The 21,465-nt window shown below is 39.6% G+C and overlaps 1 protein-coding gene across 1 annotated transcript in view; it reads right to left on the bottom strand.

Moving 5' to 3' along the window:
• The window catches only part of orc3 (origin recognition complex, subunit 3), a 63,004-nt gene extending 45,258 nt beyond the window's left edge, over window positions 1-17,746 (bottom strand). The window contains exons 1-6 of the mRNA XM_084309628.1: window positions 17,622-17,746; window positions 17,372-17,426; window positions 17,136-17,233; window positions 7,497-7,641; window positions 6,702-6,806; window positions 1,100-1,257 (exon numbers count right to left, since the gene is read on the bottom strand). Of these exons, the coding sequence (XP_084165754.1) occupies window positions 1,100-1,257; window positions 6,702-6,806; window positions 7,497-7,641; window positions 17,136-17,233; window positions 17,372-17,426; window positions 17,622-17,645 (585 nt within the window). The 5' untranslated portion in view covers window positions 17,646-17,746. The remainder of the gene's footprint in view (window positions 1-1,099; window positions 1,258-6,701; window positions 6,807-7,496; window positions 7,642-17,135; window positions 17,234-17,371; window positions 17,427-17,621) is intronic.
• Window positions 17,747-21,465: the final 3,719 nt, after the last annotated feature.

Raw genomic sequence — 21,465 nt, 5'->3', positions numbered from 1 at the left:
TAAAAGGGCGACCTGCTGTTTGGTTCGCCCCTGGTCTCCCCTGTATTCGCCCTCCGACACTGTTCTTTAACTCATTCACTGCCAACAACGAGTATACTCGTTATTGGGTGCCAATCGTTGAACGCCAACGAGTATACTTGTTATTTGATCGTTATTTATTTTATTCAATATTTCTATTCATTACAGGCACATGGACTTGGGGTTAACATGGGGAATCAGCCTGATCATGTAAAAGTGCAATACCGGTCACATCACGCTAGACGGCGGTATCGAGCACCCTTTATACCCTTGTATCTTTCTGTGGGACAGCAAAACGTCTCTGGTTTCATGTTTCCTCGTCGGGCGAGGGCAGCCGCTCTGCCGGTTCCATCGAAGCGCGTCAAATAACCCCGATCCATATGTTGTGGTGGATTATGCCGTGGGCCAAATGGACATTGGATATACCAGATGGCGTGGTTCAATCAAACAATTGAAATATTATTTTTAGAATACTCCCGATCACAGGTAAGAATGATCCGACGTCAATTTTAGCTTGATCCTGCAATGCTTTTACACTGATCGGGCTGATAAGCATTTTTAGTGTTCAATGAGAATGCCGTTACTGACCATCAAATAATCAGAAACGACCCCCCCCCCCCCCCCCCCCTTTCATGCATTCATGATGGAACATAATAGCTATGATATAGATTTGATTTCGGGATAATAGCGTATACAGGCAAAAAATGGCAACGTCTATAGTGGAATCGATGTATAGGGCTTTAACTCAGGATTTCATGAATTACCCTAGACCGCTCTAAAACCATACTTATATTCACCACAGTATAACACGGGAATGTATGGGTGGAAAAATTCATTCTCTCACATATTGGACGATAGATGGGCCATACTAGTATTGTATCCATAGCTATAATATAGAATATAGTTATAGCTCATTAGCTCTACAAACAAGGTGACTCAGTCCTGTATTTTAAAGCGTGGCAATGCGACCACAGGGCCATGGCTAATCCCCGGCGCTGAGTGAGTTAAGGAGCAGAGCTTCTGCTGTGCACTGTGTGTGTGTGTGTCTGCTGCAGCAACGCTGACCAGAGGAGACTTCTACCTGTGTTTTGGCCTGGTACCAGTCACACAGAGTGCCGAGGGAGCAATGCACTCTCTTCAGGTGTGGCTGGGTGCTGCTCTCCTCATCCTCCTCATCCTCTTCATACACAGACACAGACATCAGCCTCTCCAGAACCTTCTGAATCATGTGCTTTAATGCTATTAAGATACAAAAGGAAAATAACAGGAGAATATATAATCAGGTAACAAAATGTCTTCCATCAGCCACAATGTTGATCCTGACTCAGAAACTCACCTCCATCAGCCTGTCACCATGTTGATCCTTTATACATAATCAGATTGTTTTTAGTAATACTGTGCACGAGCATTACACTAGAGGTTCCAGTAGTGGGCAGCTTGAATTGCCAGGTCCTAGAACCAGCGCTTTGGGGAGATCTTTTATTTTTAGAGCATTAACTCTTTGGAATGGCCTGCCTCGGAACCTCTGCTGCATTTACAGTAGATTCACTTTTAAAAATAATCTTAAATTGTTTTTAACACTGTAAAGTATTTTTTTGTTTTTGTTTTACACTAATGTAATTTTAGCTATCTTAATTGTTACAGTAGTTTGATTATGCATTGTGTGTACTGACTTTTAATCATTTTGTTTTTGCAATAGTGAGTGAGCAGTTTTTGTATGTTTTTTTGTGTGTGGACCCCAGGAAGACTAGTTGGTTGCTATCGCACCAGCTAATGGGGATCCCTAATAAAATCAAATCAAATCAATCCTGACTCAGAAATGCACTTCCATCAGCCTGTCACCATGTTGATACCGACTCAGAGACTCACTTTCCTCAGCTAAATAACTAAATGTAATTCTAATGTAAATGTAGGTTAGCAAGGTGTCTAACCAAACTGAAAGACTTACCAGCAACGGACACAATTTACTTGTATTTGGCCGGTGAGGCAGCTATTGATAATTATACTGTTTATACAGATATAATGAAGACAAATTAAGAAATGAACCAATGTTTTACCGTTCCAACACACGAATCACCTCTTGTTTCCAACATCCTTAACACTTTGAGTGCCAGCCACGAGAAATCTCGTTATTTCATGCCATGCGTTGAGTGCCAATGACGAGAAATCGTTATTTAATCGTTATTGCTTTTATTAGCGATATCCATTCATTTTTCATCAATCTAGCCTCACGTTATCATTGGGACTGTCTATGAACTGGAACAGGGAAAATACCGCCCCCTATCGTCTCCCGGATGGTAATGCACCCATTGGATTGGACTCAATTGAAATGCATGGGGGGGAAAAAACCCGGAATCCACATTTAAGTTCTCAGGCATGTAACCCGAGACTATTAGATTCATTGTGGACACTCAGAGCAGTGTGTATTATCCGTTTCGAGTACCTAACGTTGGATCAATAAACGCGATCGATATTTGGAATGGCGATCAGGAATTGGAATAATCTTTTTGCAGAACATCTGATGTGAGGTAAGGAATCTATGTTACCAGTATTGGGGTAATCAGATGTTGCAACGTGTCACGTGTGAATGTGCGTGTATGACGTTAGCGCTGACCAGGTCATAGATAAATCGATTTTTCAGCCCGCTTCTCTAGCGTGCATAAGTACACATATACTATCGATAATCTAGCGTTTATTTGAAAACTATTAATAAATAGGCCGAAAAATGACGTGTTTTGTGTATTCGACTAAAGAGCTATTATCACGGAATCTTTTTTTTCTAGTAATTTCCAAAAACTTCAGTTTTTCAAAACGGTATAAAACGGAAATGTACAGATGAAAAAACAATCCGTTTGGTACATGTTGACTGCAAGCAAGTCATTGATAAGCGACGGGCGTATTAGACACATAGCCATAATATAGAATATAGAAATAGCTCCGCGAAAATCATGAAATATCTGAAAATCTGTCCAAAAAGGCTGGCATTCAAGCGATACATAGTGCACCCCCTGCTGGCACTCAATGTGTTAAAGGGGAGATGAAGCAGTGAACAATGTGATCCTAGTTTGTTTGTTGTGTACCTTGTGTAAGACGGGGTCCTATAATAAAATGTGAAATCCTGCTTATTTGTCTGAAAAATCAAATATAATTTCCCTGTTTTCGCCATGGGCTGCGCCATTTTGTTGCTGACGTCACGGTGTTTGTTTGGTGTATACACTGCTGGTTAGCTGGATAGTAAACAGACTGTCGGGTCAGTCAAATGTTGCCTACCAAACAACGGGACCGCGGTGGTTCTTTTTGTATTGCTCCTGGCTGTTCAAACTAATTTTACTGTGTGAAAGAGAGAGGAAAGTTGGTTAATTTCCACAAACTACCAGTGAAAAAAACAGTGTTGTTGGCACGTTGGCTCAGGCTGGCTGCACTCAGGCGGCGCGATCAGCCTGTTGGACAGGGAATGAAGATCTCCAGCGAACACTTCATTAACTCGGATTATGTTGTTGGGGGTGGGAGGTTTGTCCAGAAGACCACTAATCAGCTGAAGCCTGATGCGGTTCCCTCGGTCCTCGACAGACAGACCGGCGCAGGCAGTTCAGCGTCGGGAGCATTTAGCCTGCTGGCTACCTAGCTCCAGTTCAACCAGCCGAGCGTCGGGACCATTTAGCCTGCTGGCTACCTAGCGCCAGGTACCAGCGTTAGCTCCCGGAGCAATGGCTAGTTAGTTAGCACCAGCCGGGTACCAGCGTTAGCTCCCGGAGCGATGGCTAGTTAGTTAGCACCAGCCGGGTACCGGCGTTAGCTCCCGGAGCGATGGCCAGTTAGTTAGCACCAGCCAGGTACCGGCTACCTAGCTACGGTTCAGCTAACTAGCCTAATGCAGCATTTAGCGTGCTGGCTACCTTGCTCCAGCAGCTTGTCGATGTGTTGGAGCCTCAGCAAGCTAACGTTAGCTTTCTCCAGCAGATTGTCGATGTGCTGGAGCCTCGGCAAGCTAACGGTAGCTGGCTCCAGCACATCGACAAGCTGCTGGAGCCAGCTACCGTTAGCTTGCTGAGGCTCCAGCACATCGACAAGCTGCTGGAGCCAGCTACCGTTAGCTTGCCGAGGCTCCAGCACATCGACAAGCTGCTGGAGAAAGCTAACGTTAGCTTGCCGAGGCTCCAGCACATCGACAAGCTGCTGGAGCAAGGTAGCCAGCACGCTAAATGCTGCATTAGGCTAGTTAGCTGAACCGTAGCTACGTAGCCGGTACCTGGCTGGTGCTAACTAACTGGCCATCGCTCCGGGAGCTAACGCCGGTACCCGGCTGGTGCTAACTAACTAGCCATCGCTCCGGGAGATAACGCTGGTACCCGGCTGGTGCTAACTAACTAGCCATTGCTCCGGGAGCTAACGCTGGTACCTGGCGCTAGGTAGCCAGCAGGCTAAATGGTCCCGACGCTCGGCTGGTTGAACTGGAGCTAGGTAGCCAGCAGGCTAAATGCTCCCGACGCTGAACTGCCTGCGCCGGTCTGTCTGTCGAGGACCGAGGGAACCGCATCAGGCTTCAGCTGATTAGTGGTCTTCTGGACAAACCTCCCACCCCCAACAACATAATCCGAGGCAATGAAGTGTTCGCTGGAGATCTTCATTCCCTGTCCAACAGGCTGATCGCGCCGCCTGAGTGCAGCCAGCCTGAGCCAACGTGCCAACAACACTGTTTTTTTCACTGGTAGTTTGTGGAAATTAACCAACTTTCCTCTCTCTTTCACACGGTAAAATTTGTTTGAACAGCCAGGAGCAATACAAAAAGAACCACGGCGGTCCCGTTGTTTGGTAGGCAACATTTGACTGACCCGACAGTCCATGTTTACTATGCAGCTAACCAGCAGTGTATACACCAAACCAACACCGTGACGTCAGCAACAAAATGGCGCCACACATGTTCATAAATGCTACATAAATGGACATTACAAATCGTTTTCTTAGAAACGCCTTATTTTTATAACGTGATTTTTTTCTGTGGTTTATCTAAATACTAATTTGATGCTAAGACTATGTGTTTATCGCTATGCTTCATCTCCCCTTTAAGATGCATGCAAGTAGTACCTTCTGTGTCCCAAGCCCCTTACCTCCACACTCTTTGGCCTGCAAAGAGACCACAGCGGTAGGGGTGGGCGATATGACGATATTAAATAAATATCGGGTACAGTTCATAAACTATACACTTTTTAAACGTATCGTGGACATCGTGATGTTTCTCACAATCCCTCACATCAGTTTATAAGCCGCCGCGGTTGAGATGACTTACTTTGGCGCAGCGCTTGCCTTTACTCTCTCCGTCTCTCGTCTCTCCCTCTCAAAGAAAAAAAAATGCACACTCGCCCCAACTTGCACGCACGCATGCGCACACACACACACACACACACAGAGACGAAGCCACAGGTTTGTTTTGAGGAGACAGCCGGGGATACGAGAGTGTGAGACAAGTGGAGAGAGCTTCGCGAGTTTAAACGTTAGCCCTACATGTTTTATTCAGAAACGTCAATGGAATATGGAGGCGCCGAGGTGGATGAACTGGTAGTAGCCTCGCGTTCTAACTGTTAGCATTGCAGCTAGCGTAATTGAGCTAATAAGGCACTGGATTCATACAGTAGCTTGATAGCTTAGCTAGCGTCGAAATCCTCTGTGTGTCGCGTTGAAGATGACATCACGGCGCCCCAGCTACACTGGCGGGGGGGGTACCGTCTTTATATCTATCTAATCTATGGGGGGTACTACCGAGCTGAGTAGGTACCGTGCAGACCGTGGAAAAGCGGCATAAGGGAATACTTCATAATGTTTCATGCAATTAAAAAGTAAATATATGATGATGCACACACACGTTTACAGTGTTTCGTTTACCAGTAGGATGTTATAACATTGCTGATAATAAAAATCATAAGTCTAAGCTATCAAGTCTCCCGTGATTTTATATTAAAAGTATAGGCGGACCATTCCTCGGTTACATGATTATTATTTTCTCCAGTAGTGTGTGTGTATTTTTGGCTAAAGTGGATAGAAAACAGTACTGTGCAAAGGTCTTAGGCACCCAAGAGTTTTTATATAAATTGTCTTAGATGTTAATAATTTTTTTTCTGTATTACTGTGTCAGTAGACTACTCTTTTAGAAACTTTTAATTAAATTATTTTTTAAATCATCTTCATGGTTTAATGCAGACATATGTTGCAGGGACTATTTTAATCGTCATGTTGGCGTGACTGTATGCTTCAAAGGGTTAAATCAGGCATTTTTAAGGGCTTTAGAGGAAATGTCAAAATATCATGATGTACGGTACGGATGTACAGAAACATAGCCAAAAAATATTGTGATATCATTTAGAGGCCATATCGCCCAGCCCTACCACAGCCCCTTACCTCCATACTCTTTGGCCTGCAGAGAGACCACAGCCCCTTACCTCCACACTCTTTGGCCTGCAGAGAGACCACAGCCCCTTACCTCCACATTATTTGGCCTGCAGAGAGTCCACAGCCCCTTACCTCCACACTCTTTGACCTGCAGACAGACCACAGCCCCTTACCTCCATACTATTTGGCCTGCAGAGAGACCACAGCCACTTACCTCCATCATACTCTTTGGCCTGCAGAGAGACCACAGCCCCTTACCTCCACACTCCTTGGCCTGCAGAGTGACCACAGCCCCTTACCTCCACACTCCTTGGCCTGCAGAGAGACTACGTGAGGCGTCACAGCCTGCTGAAGCAGATCACAGAGGCTCTGGAAGGTCATGTCATGGTCGGGAACATTTACACCTAGAGCAGAGATGAGGGAGATGATGAGAGGAAGAGATGAACCACTAAATATACTAGTGTACATACATCATAGTGTAGGCTAAAACAAGTAATTGGAATGCACACAGTGCATCACAACTAGGGATGGGGATCGAGACCTGGTTCTATATGGAAACTCAAAGTTTCTCAAAACTCGAATATCAATAAAAGGTCTGAGCTTATCGACACGCTATTGAGACCAGCGGGTCCTATAACGTTATGTCTCTAGAGACAAGTCATTTCATTATTCAAATCCAATAAGATTTCAAAACTCAACAATTGTTATACAGTAAATAAAATCACTGGTGCACAAACCTATAGAGATTGTCTATCGATTGTATATCAAAATGTACCCTCTGTATTAATACAGTTTTTGATTTAAATTGAATTGCTTCATGCGCCTTGCTTCATGCGCTTTGTGCACTTCGCTCTGTCATTTGGTCAACTGGCTGCTCGTTATAGGATAGCTTAATGTGCAAAGCGGTCAAAGGCTACAATTTATTGTCGGAATAGAAAAGTCGTAATAGAAAAGTAATAATAGAAAATATGGACAATGGTATATATTTCTTTTACTGTGATAAATCTATGAGCAGAAAACCACCCCTTCCATTTCAAATGAATGAAAGTGTGAAATAATGTTGCCATGTCACTAGCTTAACATCACTAGCATACCAAGCACAAGAGCGGCTGTAGGAATCTCGCTGGCTCTCATGCGTGACGTCCAGTCATCTGCACTGCGTTGGAACGTGGAGGAGCGCTTCTTGATGAACTCAAGCAAGCTGTCCAGGGTCGTCCTGTTGAGTCTGTCCTGCAAAACCTTAGGAGACGACAAATAAAACATGTTTCAAGTCCAATCCTTCCATCATCGCATTCCAAACTATCTCTGCATAAGATCAGCCATAGTACACTACAAATAGAGAGACATGTATGCTTGAGTGTGGAGATGTGTAATAGGGCTAACTAACACTCACTGAGATCTTTTTTTTTTCGATTTGTTTATCGATTTATTTGATTTCAAACCAAAGACAGTCAAATGTATAGGGTGCATTTTATCAAAGTAAACTTTATTATCCCTTCCATGTGGTCAGTGGGGGAAAAAAACACAATGATACAAATGTAAAATAGACAGACATCATCTTACCCCCAGGCATACATACCTTACCACACACACACACACACACAACTGAAGCACATAAAACTAACAATAAATAACACTATCCGTAACCTATCATGCAACAGCTAGTCTAACAAAATAATGGGGGGGCTCAGGTCCAAGTTCGGGTGACCAGATGCAAAAAGTCCAAAAGCAGGACAACAGTAATATTTTGGTGGGACAAAGTGGGACAGATAGATAATGTAATTTTTTTTATTAGAATAACATGGTCTTCACCGGACCAATGTTTTTTTTTTTACTTCAAAAAGAGGGACATCCTCTCAGTATGTGACTGCGGTCAAGTGAGCCGTCTTTTGCTTTTGCGTGGTCAAGTGAGCCGCTCTTGTTTTTCGAGTGCGCGATTAGTTCCAGGTTTACGGTAATGCATTAAAACAAGCCTGGGACGCTGTTGTAATGAACCGACGTGACTTTTGAACACAGTCTCACAAGTAGATCTTACAGAAATACTTAATATGACATTGAATGCGCATCGAATCAATAGGACGTTTAGTCTAATCAATAGGACGTTTCGTATGTGCAGTATTATTGAACATCGAATCAATAGGACGCGCAGTATATTCGATCACTAAACTAAAGCTACAGACAATTCCACAGAGGAACACTTCCGGTGAGGATTTCAAAGTAAAGGATGGCATGTGGTTCATTTCTATTATTTCATAAGTAGTTTATTACACTGCCATGTTTGTACTTAATACTTCTCAAGACTACTTGCACAAATAATATTAACTACTTTTACTGTGTACTTTGAGTAATTTGAGTTTCAAAGTCCTTTTTATAGAACAATGAGTATTTTCGACTAACTTTGATGTGGGATAAAAAAAGATTTTCCCATAAGCACTTTATGAAACTGCCATGGTTGTACTTAGTACCTCTTAGACTACTTGTACAAATTATATGAAATATTTTTACTGTGTACTTTTTGAGTAATTTGAGTTTCAAAGTCCCCAGAATCAGCATTTTCGACTAACTTTGATGTGGGATAAAAAAAAGATTTTCCCATAAGCACTTTATGAAACTGCCATGGTTGTACTTAGTACCTCTTAGACTACTTGTACAAATTATATGAAATATTTTTACTGTGTACTTTTTGAGTAATTTGAGTTTCAAAGTCCCCAGAATCAGCATTTTCGACTAACTTTGATGTGGGATAAAAAAAGATTTTCCCATAAGCACTTTATGAAACTGCCATGGTTGTACTTAGTACCTCTTAGACTACTTGTACAAATTATATGAAATATTTTTACTGTGTACTTTTTGAGTAATTTGAGTTTCAAAGTCCTCAGAATCAGCATTTTCGACTAACTTTGATGTTGGATAAAAACAATTCTTCCCATAAGCACTTTATGAAACTGCCATGGTTGTACTTAGTACCTCTTAGACTACCTGTACAAATTATATGAAATATTTTTACTGTGTACTTTTTGAGTAATTTGAGTTTCAAAGTCCCCAGAATCAGCATTTTCGGCTAACTTTGATGTGGGATAAAAAAAGATTTTCCCATAAGCACTTTATGAAACTGCCATGGTTGTACTTAGTACCTCTTAGACTACTTGTACAAATTATATGAAATATTTTTACTGTGTACTTTTTGAGTAATTTGAGTTTCAAAGTCCTCAGAATCAGCATTTTCGACTAACTTTTATGTGGTATAAAAAAAGATTTTCCCATAAGCACTTTATGAAACTGCCATGGTTGTACTTAGTACCTCTTAGACTACTTGTACAAATTATATGAAATATTTTTACTGTGTACTTTTTGAGTAATTTGAGTTTCAAAGTCCCCAGAATCAGCATTTTCGACTAACTTTGATGTGGGATAAAAAAAGATTTTCCCATAAGCACTTTATGAAACTGCCATGGTTGTACTTAGTACCTCTTAGACTACTTGTACAAATTATATGAAATATTTTTACTGTGTACTTTTTGAGTAATTTGAGTTTCAAAGTCCTCAGAATCAGCATTTTCGACTAACTTTGATGTTGGATAAAAACAATTCTTCCCATAAGCACTTTATGAAACTGCCATGGTTGTACTTAGTACCTCTTAGACTACCTGTACAAATTATATGAAATATTTTTACTGTGTACTTTTTGAGTAATTTCAGTTTTAAAGTCCTCAGAATCAGCATTTTCGACTAACTTTGATGTGGGATAAAAAAAGATTTTCCCATAAGCACTTTATGAAACTGCCATGGTTGTACTTAGTACCTCTTAGACTACATGTACAAATTATATGAAATATTTTTACTGTGTACTTTTTGAGTAATTTGAGTTTCAAAGTCCTCAGAATCAGCATTTTCGACTAACTTTGATGTGGTATAAAAAAAGATTTTCCCATAAGCACTTTATGAAACTGCCATGGTTGTACTTAGTACCTCTTAGACTACCTGTACAAATTATATGAAATATTTTTACTGTGTACTTTTTGAGTAATTTGAGTTTCAAAGTCCTCAGAATCAGCATTTTCGACTAACTTTGATGTTGGATAAAAACAATTCTTCCCATAAGCACTTTATGAAACTGCCATGGTTGTACTTAGTACCTCTTAGACTACCTGTACAAATTATATGAAATATTTTTACTGTGTACTTTTTGAGTAATTTGAGTTTCAAAGTCCCCAGAATCAGCATTTTCGACTAACTTTGATGTGGGATAAAAAAAGATTTTCCCATAAGCACTTTATGAAACTGCCATGGTTGTACTTAGTACCTCTTAGACTACTTGTACAAATTATATGAAATATTTTTACTGTGTACTTTTTGAGTAATTTGAGTTTCAAAGTCCTCAGAATCAGCATTTTCGACTAACTTTGATGTGGTATAAAAAAAGATTTTCCCATAAGCACTTTATGAAACTGCCATGGTTGTACTTAGTACCTCTTAGACTACTTGTACAAATTATATGAAATATTTTTACTGTGTACTTTTTGAGTAATTTGAGTTTCAAAGTCCCCAGAATCAGCATTTTCGACTAACTTTGATGTGGGATAAAAAAAGATTTTCCCATAAGCACTTTATGAAACTGCCATGGTTGTACTTAGTACCTCTTAGACTACTTGTACAAATTATATGAAATATTTTTACTGTGTACTTTTTGAGTAATTTGAGTTTCAAAGTCCTCAGAATCAGCATTTTCGACTAACTTTGATGTGGTATAAAAAAAGATTTTCCCATAAGCACTTTATGAAACTGCCATGGTTGTACTTAGTACCTCTTAGACTACCTGTACAAATTATATGAAATATTTTTACTGTGTACTTTTTGAGTAATTTCAGTTTTAAAGTCCTCAGAATCAGCATTTTCGACTAACTTTGATGTGGGATAAAAAAAGATTTTCCCATAAGCACTTTATGAAACTGCCATGGTTGTACTTAGTACATCTTAGACTACTTGTACAAATTATATGAAATATTTTTACTGTGTACTTTTTGAGTAATTTGAGTTTCAAAGTCCTCAGAATCAGCATTTTCGACTAACTTTGATGTTGGATAAAAACAATTCTTCCCATAAGCACTTTATGAAACTGCCATGGTTGTACTTAGTACCTCTTAGACTACCTGTACAAATTATATGAAATATTTTTACTGTGTACTTTTTGAGTAATTTCAGTTTTAAAGTCCTCAGAATCAGCATTTTCGACTAACTTTGATGTGGGATAAAAAAAGATTTTCCCATAAGCACTTTATGAAACTGCCATGGTTGTACTTAGTACCTCTTAGACTACTTGTACAAATTATATGAAATATTTTTACTGTGTACTTTTTGAGTAATTTGAGTTTCAAAGTCCTCAGAATCAGCATTTTCGACTAACTTTGATGTTGGATAAAAACAATTCTTCCCATAAGCACTTTATGAAACTGCCATGGTTGTACTTAGTACCTCTTAGACTACCTGTACAAATTATATGAAATATTTTTACTGTGTACTTTTTGAGTAATTTCAGTTTCAAAGTCCTCAGAATCAGCATTTTCGACTAACTTTGATGTGGTATAAAAAAAGATTTTCCCATAAGCACTTTATGAAACTGCCATGGTTGTACTTAGTACCTCTTAGACTACTTGTACAAATTATATGAAATATTTTTACTGTGTACTTTTTGAGTAATTTCAGTTTTAAAGTCCTCAGAATCAGCATTTTCGACTAACTTTGATGTGGGATAAAAAAAGATTTTCCCATAAGCACTTTATGAAACTGCCATGGTTGTACTTAGTACCTCTTAGACTACTTGTACAAATTATATGAAATATTTTTACTGTGTACTTTTTGAGTAATTTGAGTTTCAAAGTCCCCAGAATCAGCATTTTCGACTAACTTTGATGTGGGATAAAAAAAGATTTTCCCATAAGCACTTTATGAAACTGCCATGGTTGTACTTAGTACCTCTTAGACTACTTGTACAAATTATATGAAATATTTTTACTGTGTACTTTTTGAGTAATTTGAGTTTCAAAGTCCTCAGAATCAGCATTTTCGACTAACTTTGATGTGGTATAAAAAAAGATTTTCCCATAAGCACTTTATGAAACTGCCATGGTTGTACTTAGTACCTCTTAGACTACTTGTACAAATTATATGAAATATTTTTACTGTGTACTTTTTGAGTAATTTGAGTTTCAAAGTCCTCAGAATCAGCATTTTCGACTAACTTTGATGTTGGATAAAAACAATTCTTCCCATAAGCACTTTATGAAACTGCCATGGTTGTACTTAGTACCTCTTAGACTACCTGTACAAATTATATGAAATATTTTTACTGTGTACTTTGAGTAATTTCAGTTTTAAAGTCCTCAGAATCAGCATTTTCGACATGTGGGATAAAAAAAGATTTTCCCATAAGCACTTTATGAAACTGCCATGGTTGTACTTAGTACCTCTTAGACTACTTGTACAAATTATATGAAATATTTTTACTGTGTACTTTGAGTAATTTCAGGCCATTAACCCAGAACAGACACTCTGACACCCAGAGGGGCCACACACACCAGAGAACAGACATGCTGACACCAGGGTTTCCGTTAGAATTTTTTTTTGCAGGTCTGAGTGTCCGGTAGATTTCAATCTACCGGACAAATGGGATAAATTCCGGTCAGAGTTTATTGAGCTTAAAAACAATCGATAGACCTATATAAAGAATGACATCATCAAGGCATTTATAATATTTTAACTTAAAACTAGGCTACTTTTGCGTATCAGTCATTAATATATTCCAAATAAAATAAGTCCCTCGAGACTTCGTGCTGCTGCTGCCGACTTGAGGTGTCGGTGGGCAGTCTGCCCGACCTTAATAAACAGCAGTCTGTTATAATCACATTTTTATGAGCTAACTAATTCCGTTATATTGGACATTTGTATTAATTATATCAAGCGAAGAACTGAGAAATTTGGCACCGCTGTGTCAGCGCGAGCTGGCTGCTGATATATTTACGTGAAGCATGGAGCACTTGGAGCAGGCAGAGCAGAGCAGTGGTGTCAGCAGCGCCCCCACCCAACAGCTGAATTGCCAATGGCTGAATTGGAGTACTGCACCCTGCCAAGCCATGCTTCACGTAAATATATCAGCAGCCAGCTCGCGCTGACAGCAGGATGTCATTATTAGACCGGCTGCTTGGTGAGATTGTTTCGTTCATCGCATAGGCTATATAATTTTAGCCTATTTTAATACAATTCAAATAATCTAATTGTGTTTAGAGGGAATTATTTTCACCGGACATTATGACCGGAGAGATTAAATATGTCGGACTTCAACAGATTTTGCCAGTCAAATACCGGTAATTACCGGCTAACGGAAACGCTGGCTGACACCCAGAGGGGCCACACACACCAGAGAACAGACACCCAGAGGGGCCACACACACCAGAGAACAGACACCCAGAGGGGCCACACACACCAGAGAACAGACACCCAGAGGGGCCACACACACCAGAGAACAGACACCCAGAGGGGCCACACACACCAGAGAACAGACACCCAGAAGGGCCACACACACCAGAGAACAGACACCCAGAAGGGCCACACACACCAGAGAACAGACATGCTGACACCCAGAGGGGCCACAGACACCAGAGAACAGACATGCTTTGACTTTGAAACTGAAATTACTCAAAAAGTACACAGTAAAAATATTTCATATAATTTGTACAGGTAGTCTAAGAGGTACTAAGTACAACCATGGCAGTTTCATAAAGTGCTTATGGGAAGAATTGTTTTTATCCAACATCAAAGTTAGTCGAAAATGCTGATTCTGAGGACTTTGAAACTCAAATTACTCAAAGTACACAGTAAAAATATTTCATATAATTTGTACAAGTAGTCTAAGAGGTACTAAGTACAACCATGGCAGTTTCATAAAGTGCTTATGGGAAAATCTTTTTTTATCCCACATCAAAGTTAGTCGAAAATGCTGATTCTGAGGACTTTAAAACTGAAATTACTCAAAAAGTACACAGTAAAAATATTTCATATAATTTGTACAAGTAGTCTAAGAGGTACTAAGTACAACCATGGCAGTTTCATAAAGTGCTTATGGGAAAATCTTTTTTTATACCACATCAAAGTTAGTCGAAAATGCTGATTCTGAGGACTTTGAAACTCAAATTACTCAAAAAGTACACATTAAAAATATTTCATATAATTTGTACAAGTAGTCTAAGAGGTACTAAGTACAACCATGGCAGTTTCATAAAGTGCTTATGGGAAAATCTTTTTTTATCCCACATCAAAGTTAGTCGAAAATGCTGATTCTGAGGACTTTAAAACTGAAATTACTCAAAAAGTACACAGTAAAAATATTTCATATAATTTGTACAGGTAGTCTAAGAGGTACTAAGTACAACCATGGCAGTTTCATAAAGTGCTTATGGGAAGAATTGTTTTTATCCAACATCAAAGTTAGTCGAAAATGCTGATTCTGAGGACTTTGAAACTGAAATTACTCAAAAAGTACACAGTAAAAATATTTCATATAATTTGTACAGGTAGTCTAAGAGGTACTAAGTACAACCATGGCAGTTTCATAAAGTGCTTATGGGAAGAATTGTTTTTATCCAACATCAAAGTTAGTCGAAAATGCTGATTCTGAGGACTTTGAAACTCAAATTACTCAAAAAGTACACAGTAAAAATATTTCATATAATTTGTACAAGTAGTCTAAGAGGTACTAAGTACAACCATGGCAGTTTCATAAAGTGCTTATGGGAAAATCTTTTTTTATCCCACATCAAAGTTAGTCGAAAATGCTGATTCTGGGGACTTTGAAACTCAAATTACTCAAAAAGTACACAGTAAAAATATTTCATATAATTTGTACAAGTAGTCTAAGAGGTACTAAGTACAACCATGGCAGTTTCATAAAGTGCTTATGGGAAAATCTTTTTTTATACCACATCAAAGTTAGTCGAAAATGCTGATTCTGAGGACTTTAAAACTGAAATTACTCAAAAAGTACACAGTAAAAATATTTCATATAATTTGTACAGGTAGTCTAAGAGGTACTAAGTACAACCATGGCAGTTTCATAAAGTGCTTATGGGAAGAATTGTTTTTATCCAACATCAAAGTTAGTCGAAAATGCTGATTCTGAGGACTTTGAAACTGAAATTACTCAAAAAGTACACAGTAAAAATATTTCATATAATTTGTACAAGTAGTCTAAGAGGTACTAAGTACAACCATGGCAGTTTCATAAAGTGCTTATGGGAAAATCTTTTTTTATACCACATCAAAGTTAGTCGAAAATGCTGATTCTGAGGACTTTGAAACTCAAATTACTCAAAAAGTACACAGTAAAAAATATTTCATATAATTTGTACAAGTAGTCTAAGAGGTACTAAGTACAACCATGGCAGTTTCATAAAGTGCTTATGGGAAAATCTTTTTTTATCCCACATCAAAGTTAGTCGAAAATGCTGATTCTGAGGACTTTAAAACTGAAATTACTCAAAAAGTACACAGTAAAAATATTTCATATAATTTGTACAAGTAGTCTAAGAGGTACTAAGTACAACCATGGCAGTTTCATAAAGTGCTTATGGGAAAATCTTTTTTTATCCCACATCAAAGTTAGTCGAAAATGCTGATTCTGAGGACTTTAAAACTGAAATTACTCAAAAAGTACACAGTAAAAATATTTCATATAATTTGTACAAGTAGTCTAAGAGGTACTAAGTACAACCATGGCAGTTTCATAAAGTGCTTATGGGAAAATCTTTTTTTATACCACATCAAAGTTAGTCGAAAATGCTGATTCTGAGGACTTTGAAACTCAAATTACTCAAAAAGTACACAGTAAAAATATTTCATATAATTTGTACAAGTAGTCTAAGAGGTACTAAGTACAACCATGGCAGTTTCATAAAGTGCTTATGGGAAAATCTTTTTTTATCCCACATCAAAGTTAGTCGAAAATACTCATTGTTCTATAAAAAGGACTTTGAAACTCAAATTACTCAAAGTACACAGTAAAAGTAGTTAATATTATTTGTGCAAGTAGTCTTGAGAAGTATTAAGTACAAACATGGCAGTGTAATAAACTACTTATGAAATAATAGAAATGAACCACATGCCATCCTTTACTTTGAAATCCTCACCGGAAGTGTTCCTCTGTGGAATTGTCTGTAGCTTTAGTTTAGTGATCGAATATACTGCGCGTCCTATTGATTCGATGTTCAATAATACTGCACATACGAAACGTCCTATTGATTAGACTAAACGTCCTATTGATTCGATGCGCATTCAATGTCATATTAAGTATTTCTGTAAGATCTACTTGTGAGACTGTGTTCAAAAGTCACGTCGGTTCATTACAACAGCGTCCCAGGCTTGTTTTAATGCATTACCGTAGACCTGGAACTAATCGCGCACTCGAAAAACAAGAGCGGCTCACTTGACCACGCAAAAGCAAAAGACGGCTCACTTGACCGCAGTAATATGTGGGACGTTCGGTCAAATGGTGGGACAGTACAACCAAAAGGGGGACACCTGGTCACCCTAGCCCCAGCCCGTCCAACAGTATTTAGTGCCACACACCATCATTCAGAACGCAGGGAAGGAATAATTTGAGATGAAGCTCATCACTAAAGTACGTCAATCGAATAATAAAAGCATGGGAAGAGAGATCCTATCCTACACGTGATGGTTCTCACCTGTGTTTCAGATATAATCTTGTCCCATAGACCTTGGCAGAGTTTGAATCGTAGTTTGCTGTTCCCCGTATCCTCGCAGTCATTGATGAAATAATCCTCTGAGAAGAACAATATCGCCAAGGACAGGACCATGAGACCACCAGGACAATAAGAAACATGTTAGTCTAAATGAAAGAAAACGTCTAAAGTGAAAAACTGGAGATCGCATTGTGTTTATGTCTGAGACCAACACCCACCTACACTGGAGATCTTCTTTTTCTTTTTAACATGTGGCTTGAAAACAAAGCAGCCCTGAAATCATATGGCCAAATAATTGACGTTAGTCTAAACGCGTGTCGACAACTCAAGTAACATAAAAAGTTAAACCAAAGAAGGATAAATACATTGGAAGTCATTCTGTCATCATTTAGTTCGTGTTACGTTACATTATATTGCTTGCGAAGCGAGTATGCAATATTATCACACTAATAAAGAGCATTGTATTACCTTTGACACAGATGATGTTGACATTTCGGCGTTGAATTGGAGGCTGTTTTGCTTTGGATAAATCAATCTCTTGCGTTATGAGTTGGAGTACGAAAATCTCCGGTCTGGTGATGATGGGTGGACACTTCCTGCAACATAATTCCCGCCAGTATGACGTTTATGGAAGAGGCAGAGTGCTCTGAAAACCACGCCCACCCGAGGTCAAATTCAGCATGTTTGATTGATTGATTGATTGAAAACTTTATTAACAGATTGCAGAATGGGTACAATACAGTACAGCTCAATACACACAATTGTTAAGGGGATGCAGACCAGAGAAAGACTTTCGTCTTGTTTACATCAGGGTCCCCCATTTTCAATTCATCAGGACATATAATATGACATACATGACATACAGATAGACAGTACTGCTACATCTATACATTTATGACATACCAGATTTGCAAATACAGTACTGTTTGTGATACAAAAAGAGTCCAGAAAAGGGAGTATATACATTTGACGTAAAAACTGTACATTGGAGGAGGTTGGGTGGGGTTGGGTTGGGTTGGGGGGGGGGGGGGGGTTGGTAGGAGGGGTTGGGGGGGAAACACTGTACAACTGTACAAGCAAAACTGTACATTGGAATATTGACAACCATACTAGGTAATTTACTGTACATTGGAGGGGGTTGGGGAGGGGGAACACTGTACAAACAAGCAAAACTGTACATTGGAATATTGACAAAACCATACTAGGTAAATTACTGTACATTGGAGGGGGTTGGGTTAGGACATTTACAGGGGCCAGTTTCGAATTGCAGTCTCCCGTAGTTGTTCTTTGAGAGTGGTTTTGAAAGTGGGTAGTGATTCACATTCCTTTACAGCTTTGTGTAGGGCGTTCCACATTGATGTGGCATAATTCTGAAACGTGTTTAGTCCCTTGTTTGAGCCGAATCTGGGTTTGACATGATTTGTGGAGCTCCCTCTGATTGATTGATTGATTGATTGATTGATTGATTGATTGAAAACTTTATTAACAGATTGCAGAATGGGTACAATACAGTACAGCTCAATACACACAATTGTTAAGGGGATGCAGACCAGAGAAAGACTTTCGTCTTGTTTACATCAGGGTCCCCCATTTTCAATTCATCAGGACATATAATATGACATACATGACATACAGATAGACAGTACTGCTACATCTATACATTTATGACATACCAGATTTGCAAATACAGTACTGTTTGTGATACAAAAAGAGTCCAGAAAAGGGAGTATATACATTTGACGTAAAAACTGTACATTGGAGGAGGTTGGGTGGGGTTGGGTTGGGTTGGGGGGGGGGGGGGGTTGGGTAGGAGGGGTTGGGGGGGAAACACTGTACAACTGTACAAGCAAAACTGTACATTGGAATATTGACAACCATACTAGGTAATTTACTGTACATTGGAGGGGGTTGGGGAGGGGGAACACTGTACAAACAAGCAAAACTGTACATTGGAATATTGACAAAACCATACTAGGTAAATTACTGTACATTGGAGGGGGTTGGGTTAGGACATTTACAGGGGCCAGTTTCGAATTGCAGTCTCCCGTAGTTGTTCTTTGAGAGTGGTTTTGAAAGTGGGTAGTGATTCACATTCCTTTACAGCTTTGTGTAGGGCGTTCCACATTGATGTGGCATAATTGCGAAACGTGTTTAGTCCCTTGTTTGAGCCGAATCTGGGTTTGACATGATTTGTGGAGCTCCCTCTGATTGATTGATTGATTGATTGATTGATTGATTGATTGATTGAAAACTTTATTAACAGATTGCAGAATGGGTACAATACAGTACAGCTCAATACACACAATTGTTAAGGGGATGCAGACCAGAGAAAGACTTTTGTCTTGTTTACATCAGGGTCCCCCATTTTCAATTCATCAGGACATATATTACATACATGACATACAGATAGACAGTACTGCTACATCTATACATTTATGACATACCAGCTTTGCAAATACAGTACTGTTTGTGATACAAAAAGAGTCCAGAAAAGGGAGTATATACATTTGATGTAAAAACTGTACATTGGAGGAGGTTGGGTGGGGGGTTGGGGGGGGAAACACTGTACAACTGTATAAGCAAAACTGTACATTGGGATATTGACAACCATACTAGGTCATTTACATTGGATGGGGGGGGGGGGGGGGCACTGTACAAACAAGCAAAACTGTACATTGGAATATTGACGAAACCATACTATGTAAATTACTGTACATTGGAGGGGGTTGGGTTAGGACATTTACCGGGGCCAGTTTCGAATTGCAGTCTCCCGTAGGTGTTCCTTGAGAGTGGTTTTGAAAGTGGGTAGTGATTCACATTCCTTTACAGCTTTGGGTAGGGCGTTCCACATTGATGTGGCATAATTGCGAAACGTGTTTAATCCCTTGTTTGAGCCGAATCTGGGTTTAACATGATTTGTGGAGCTCCCTCTGGTGTTGTGATCGTGGTATTCACTGACCTTTGGGAAGTATTTTGACATGTAAATGGGTACCTTGGTCGTGTAGTGTATCTTGTAGACCAGGCCCATTGCAAGTTGCTGTACTCTGTCGTCTACTCTAAGCCATCATAGTTTGTCAAAGTGGGCAGGGGTGAGGTGGGTTCTAGGAGTAAGGTCAAGCAGTAGTCTGACCAGTTTGTTTTGAGATGTTTGTAATTTTGTTTTTAGCGCCTTTGAGGTGCTTTGGTGACGACATGTCATTTGCATAAATTATAAACAGTAGCGGTCCTAGTATGCTTCCTTGTGGAACACCACAGCTCACTGTGAGGGGGGGGGGGGGGGGGGTAGGGTACCGTTTACCTCCACCATCTGTTCTCTCCCCTCCAGGTAGGATTGCATCCAGCTCACTGATAGACTATCAAAACCAATTGCTTTTAGCTTGTCAATCAGAATGGAGTGATTGACAGTGTCGAAGGCCTTTGTAGGTCCAGCATGACCATGCCGCAGTATTTGCCCGCGTCCACCTCTTGTTTGATGTGGTCGTTTAAATAGAGAAGGCATGTGTCAGTGGAGTGGGATGTTCTGAAGCCAGATTGGAATTCGTAGATTCGATTTTTTTTCGCGAGGTACTTTTCGACCTGTTCGTATAAAAAATTTTCCATGACTTTCGAGATGGAGGTAAGGATAGAAACAGGGCGGTAGTTGCCTGGGTCTAATTTACTGCCCTTTTTGTGCAGTGGTGTTACTCTCGCAATTTTGAAGTCCTTGGGGACGTGTCCCTGTTTATGGAGAGGTTTATTATGTGTGTGATGACTGGGATGATGGCGGCTGCTGAGTCTCTGAGGAATTTGGAGGGGATGTTGTCATGGCCAGTGGCCTTGTTCGGTTGGAGGGCGCTCAGTTTTTTGAGTACCTCATCTGTTGTTACCATTTCCAGTTTGAAGTAATCTTTGTGGACCCCTAGGTTCTTGTAGTATGCTACTATGTGTTCTACCCCATAATGCCCTGAGTGGGAGGGTAGTTTGTTTACCAGTGTTGTGGCTATGTTTGTGAAGAAGATGTTTAAGTAATTGGCTACATCCAGCTTGTCTGTGATGAGCGTGTTGTCCGTCTTTATGTTTATGTTTGAGAATCTGGTTTTAAGTTTTTTACTGCAGCCTAGTTGATTATTGAGTAATTTCCAAAGTTCACATGGTTTGTTTTTGTTTTCCTCAGTTTTGTCATTGATGATTTATTTTTTGCTGTTTTGATCATGGTGTTTACGTCATTTCTTAGTCTGTTTCTTTCCAGTTTCAGTTCAGTCACGTGGGCTTGAAGTTCACTGCTCTTGCTTTTGGTAAGCTTTGACTGACTTTTACGAAACTCAGAGCATTT

Source organism: Notolepis coatsorum, assembly GCF_963971535.1.
Source record: "Notolepis coatsorum genome assembly, chromosome: 3".
Classification (NCBI taxonomy): domain Eukaryota; kingdom Metazoa; phylum Chordata; class Actinopteri; order Aulopiformes; family Paralepididae; genus Notolepis; species Notolepis coatsorum.
The sequence above is the reverse complement of the archived record's forward strand: the minus strand, read 5'-3'. Positions and strand labels throughout refer to the sequence as shown.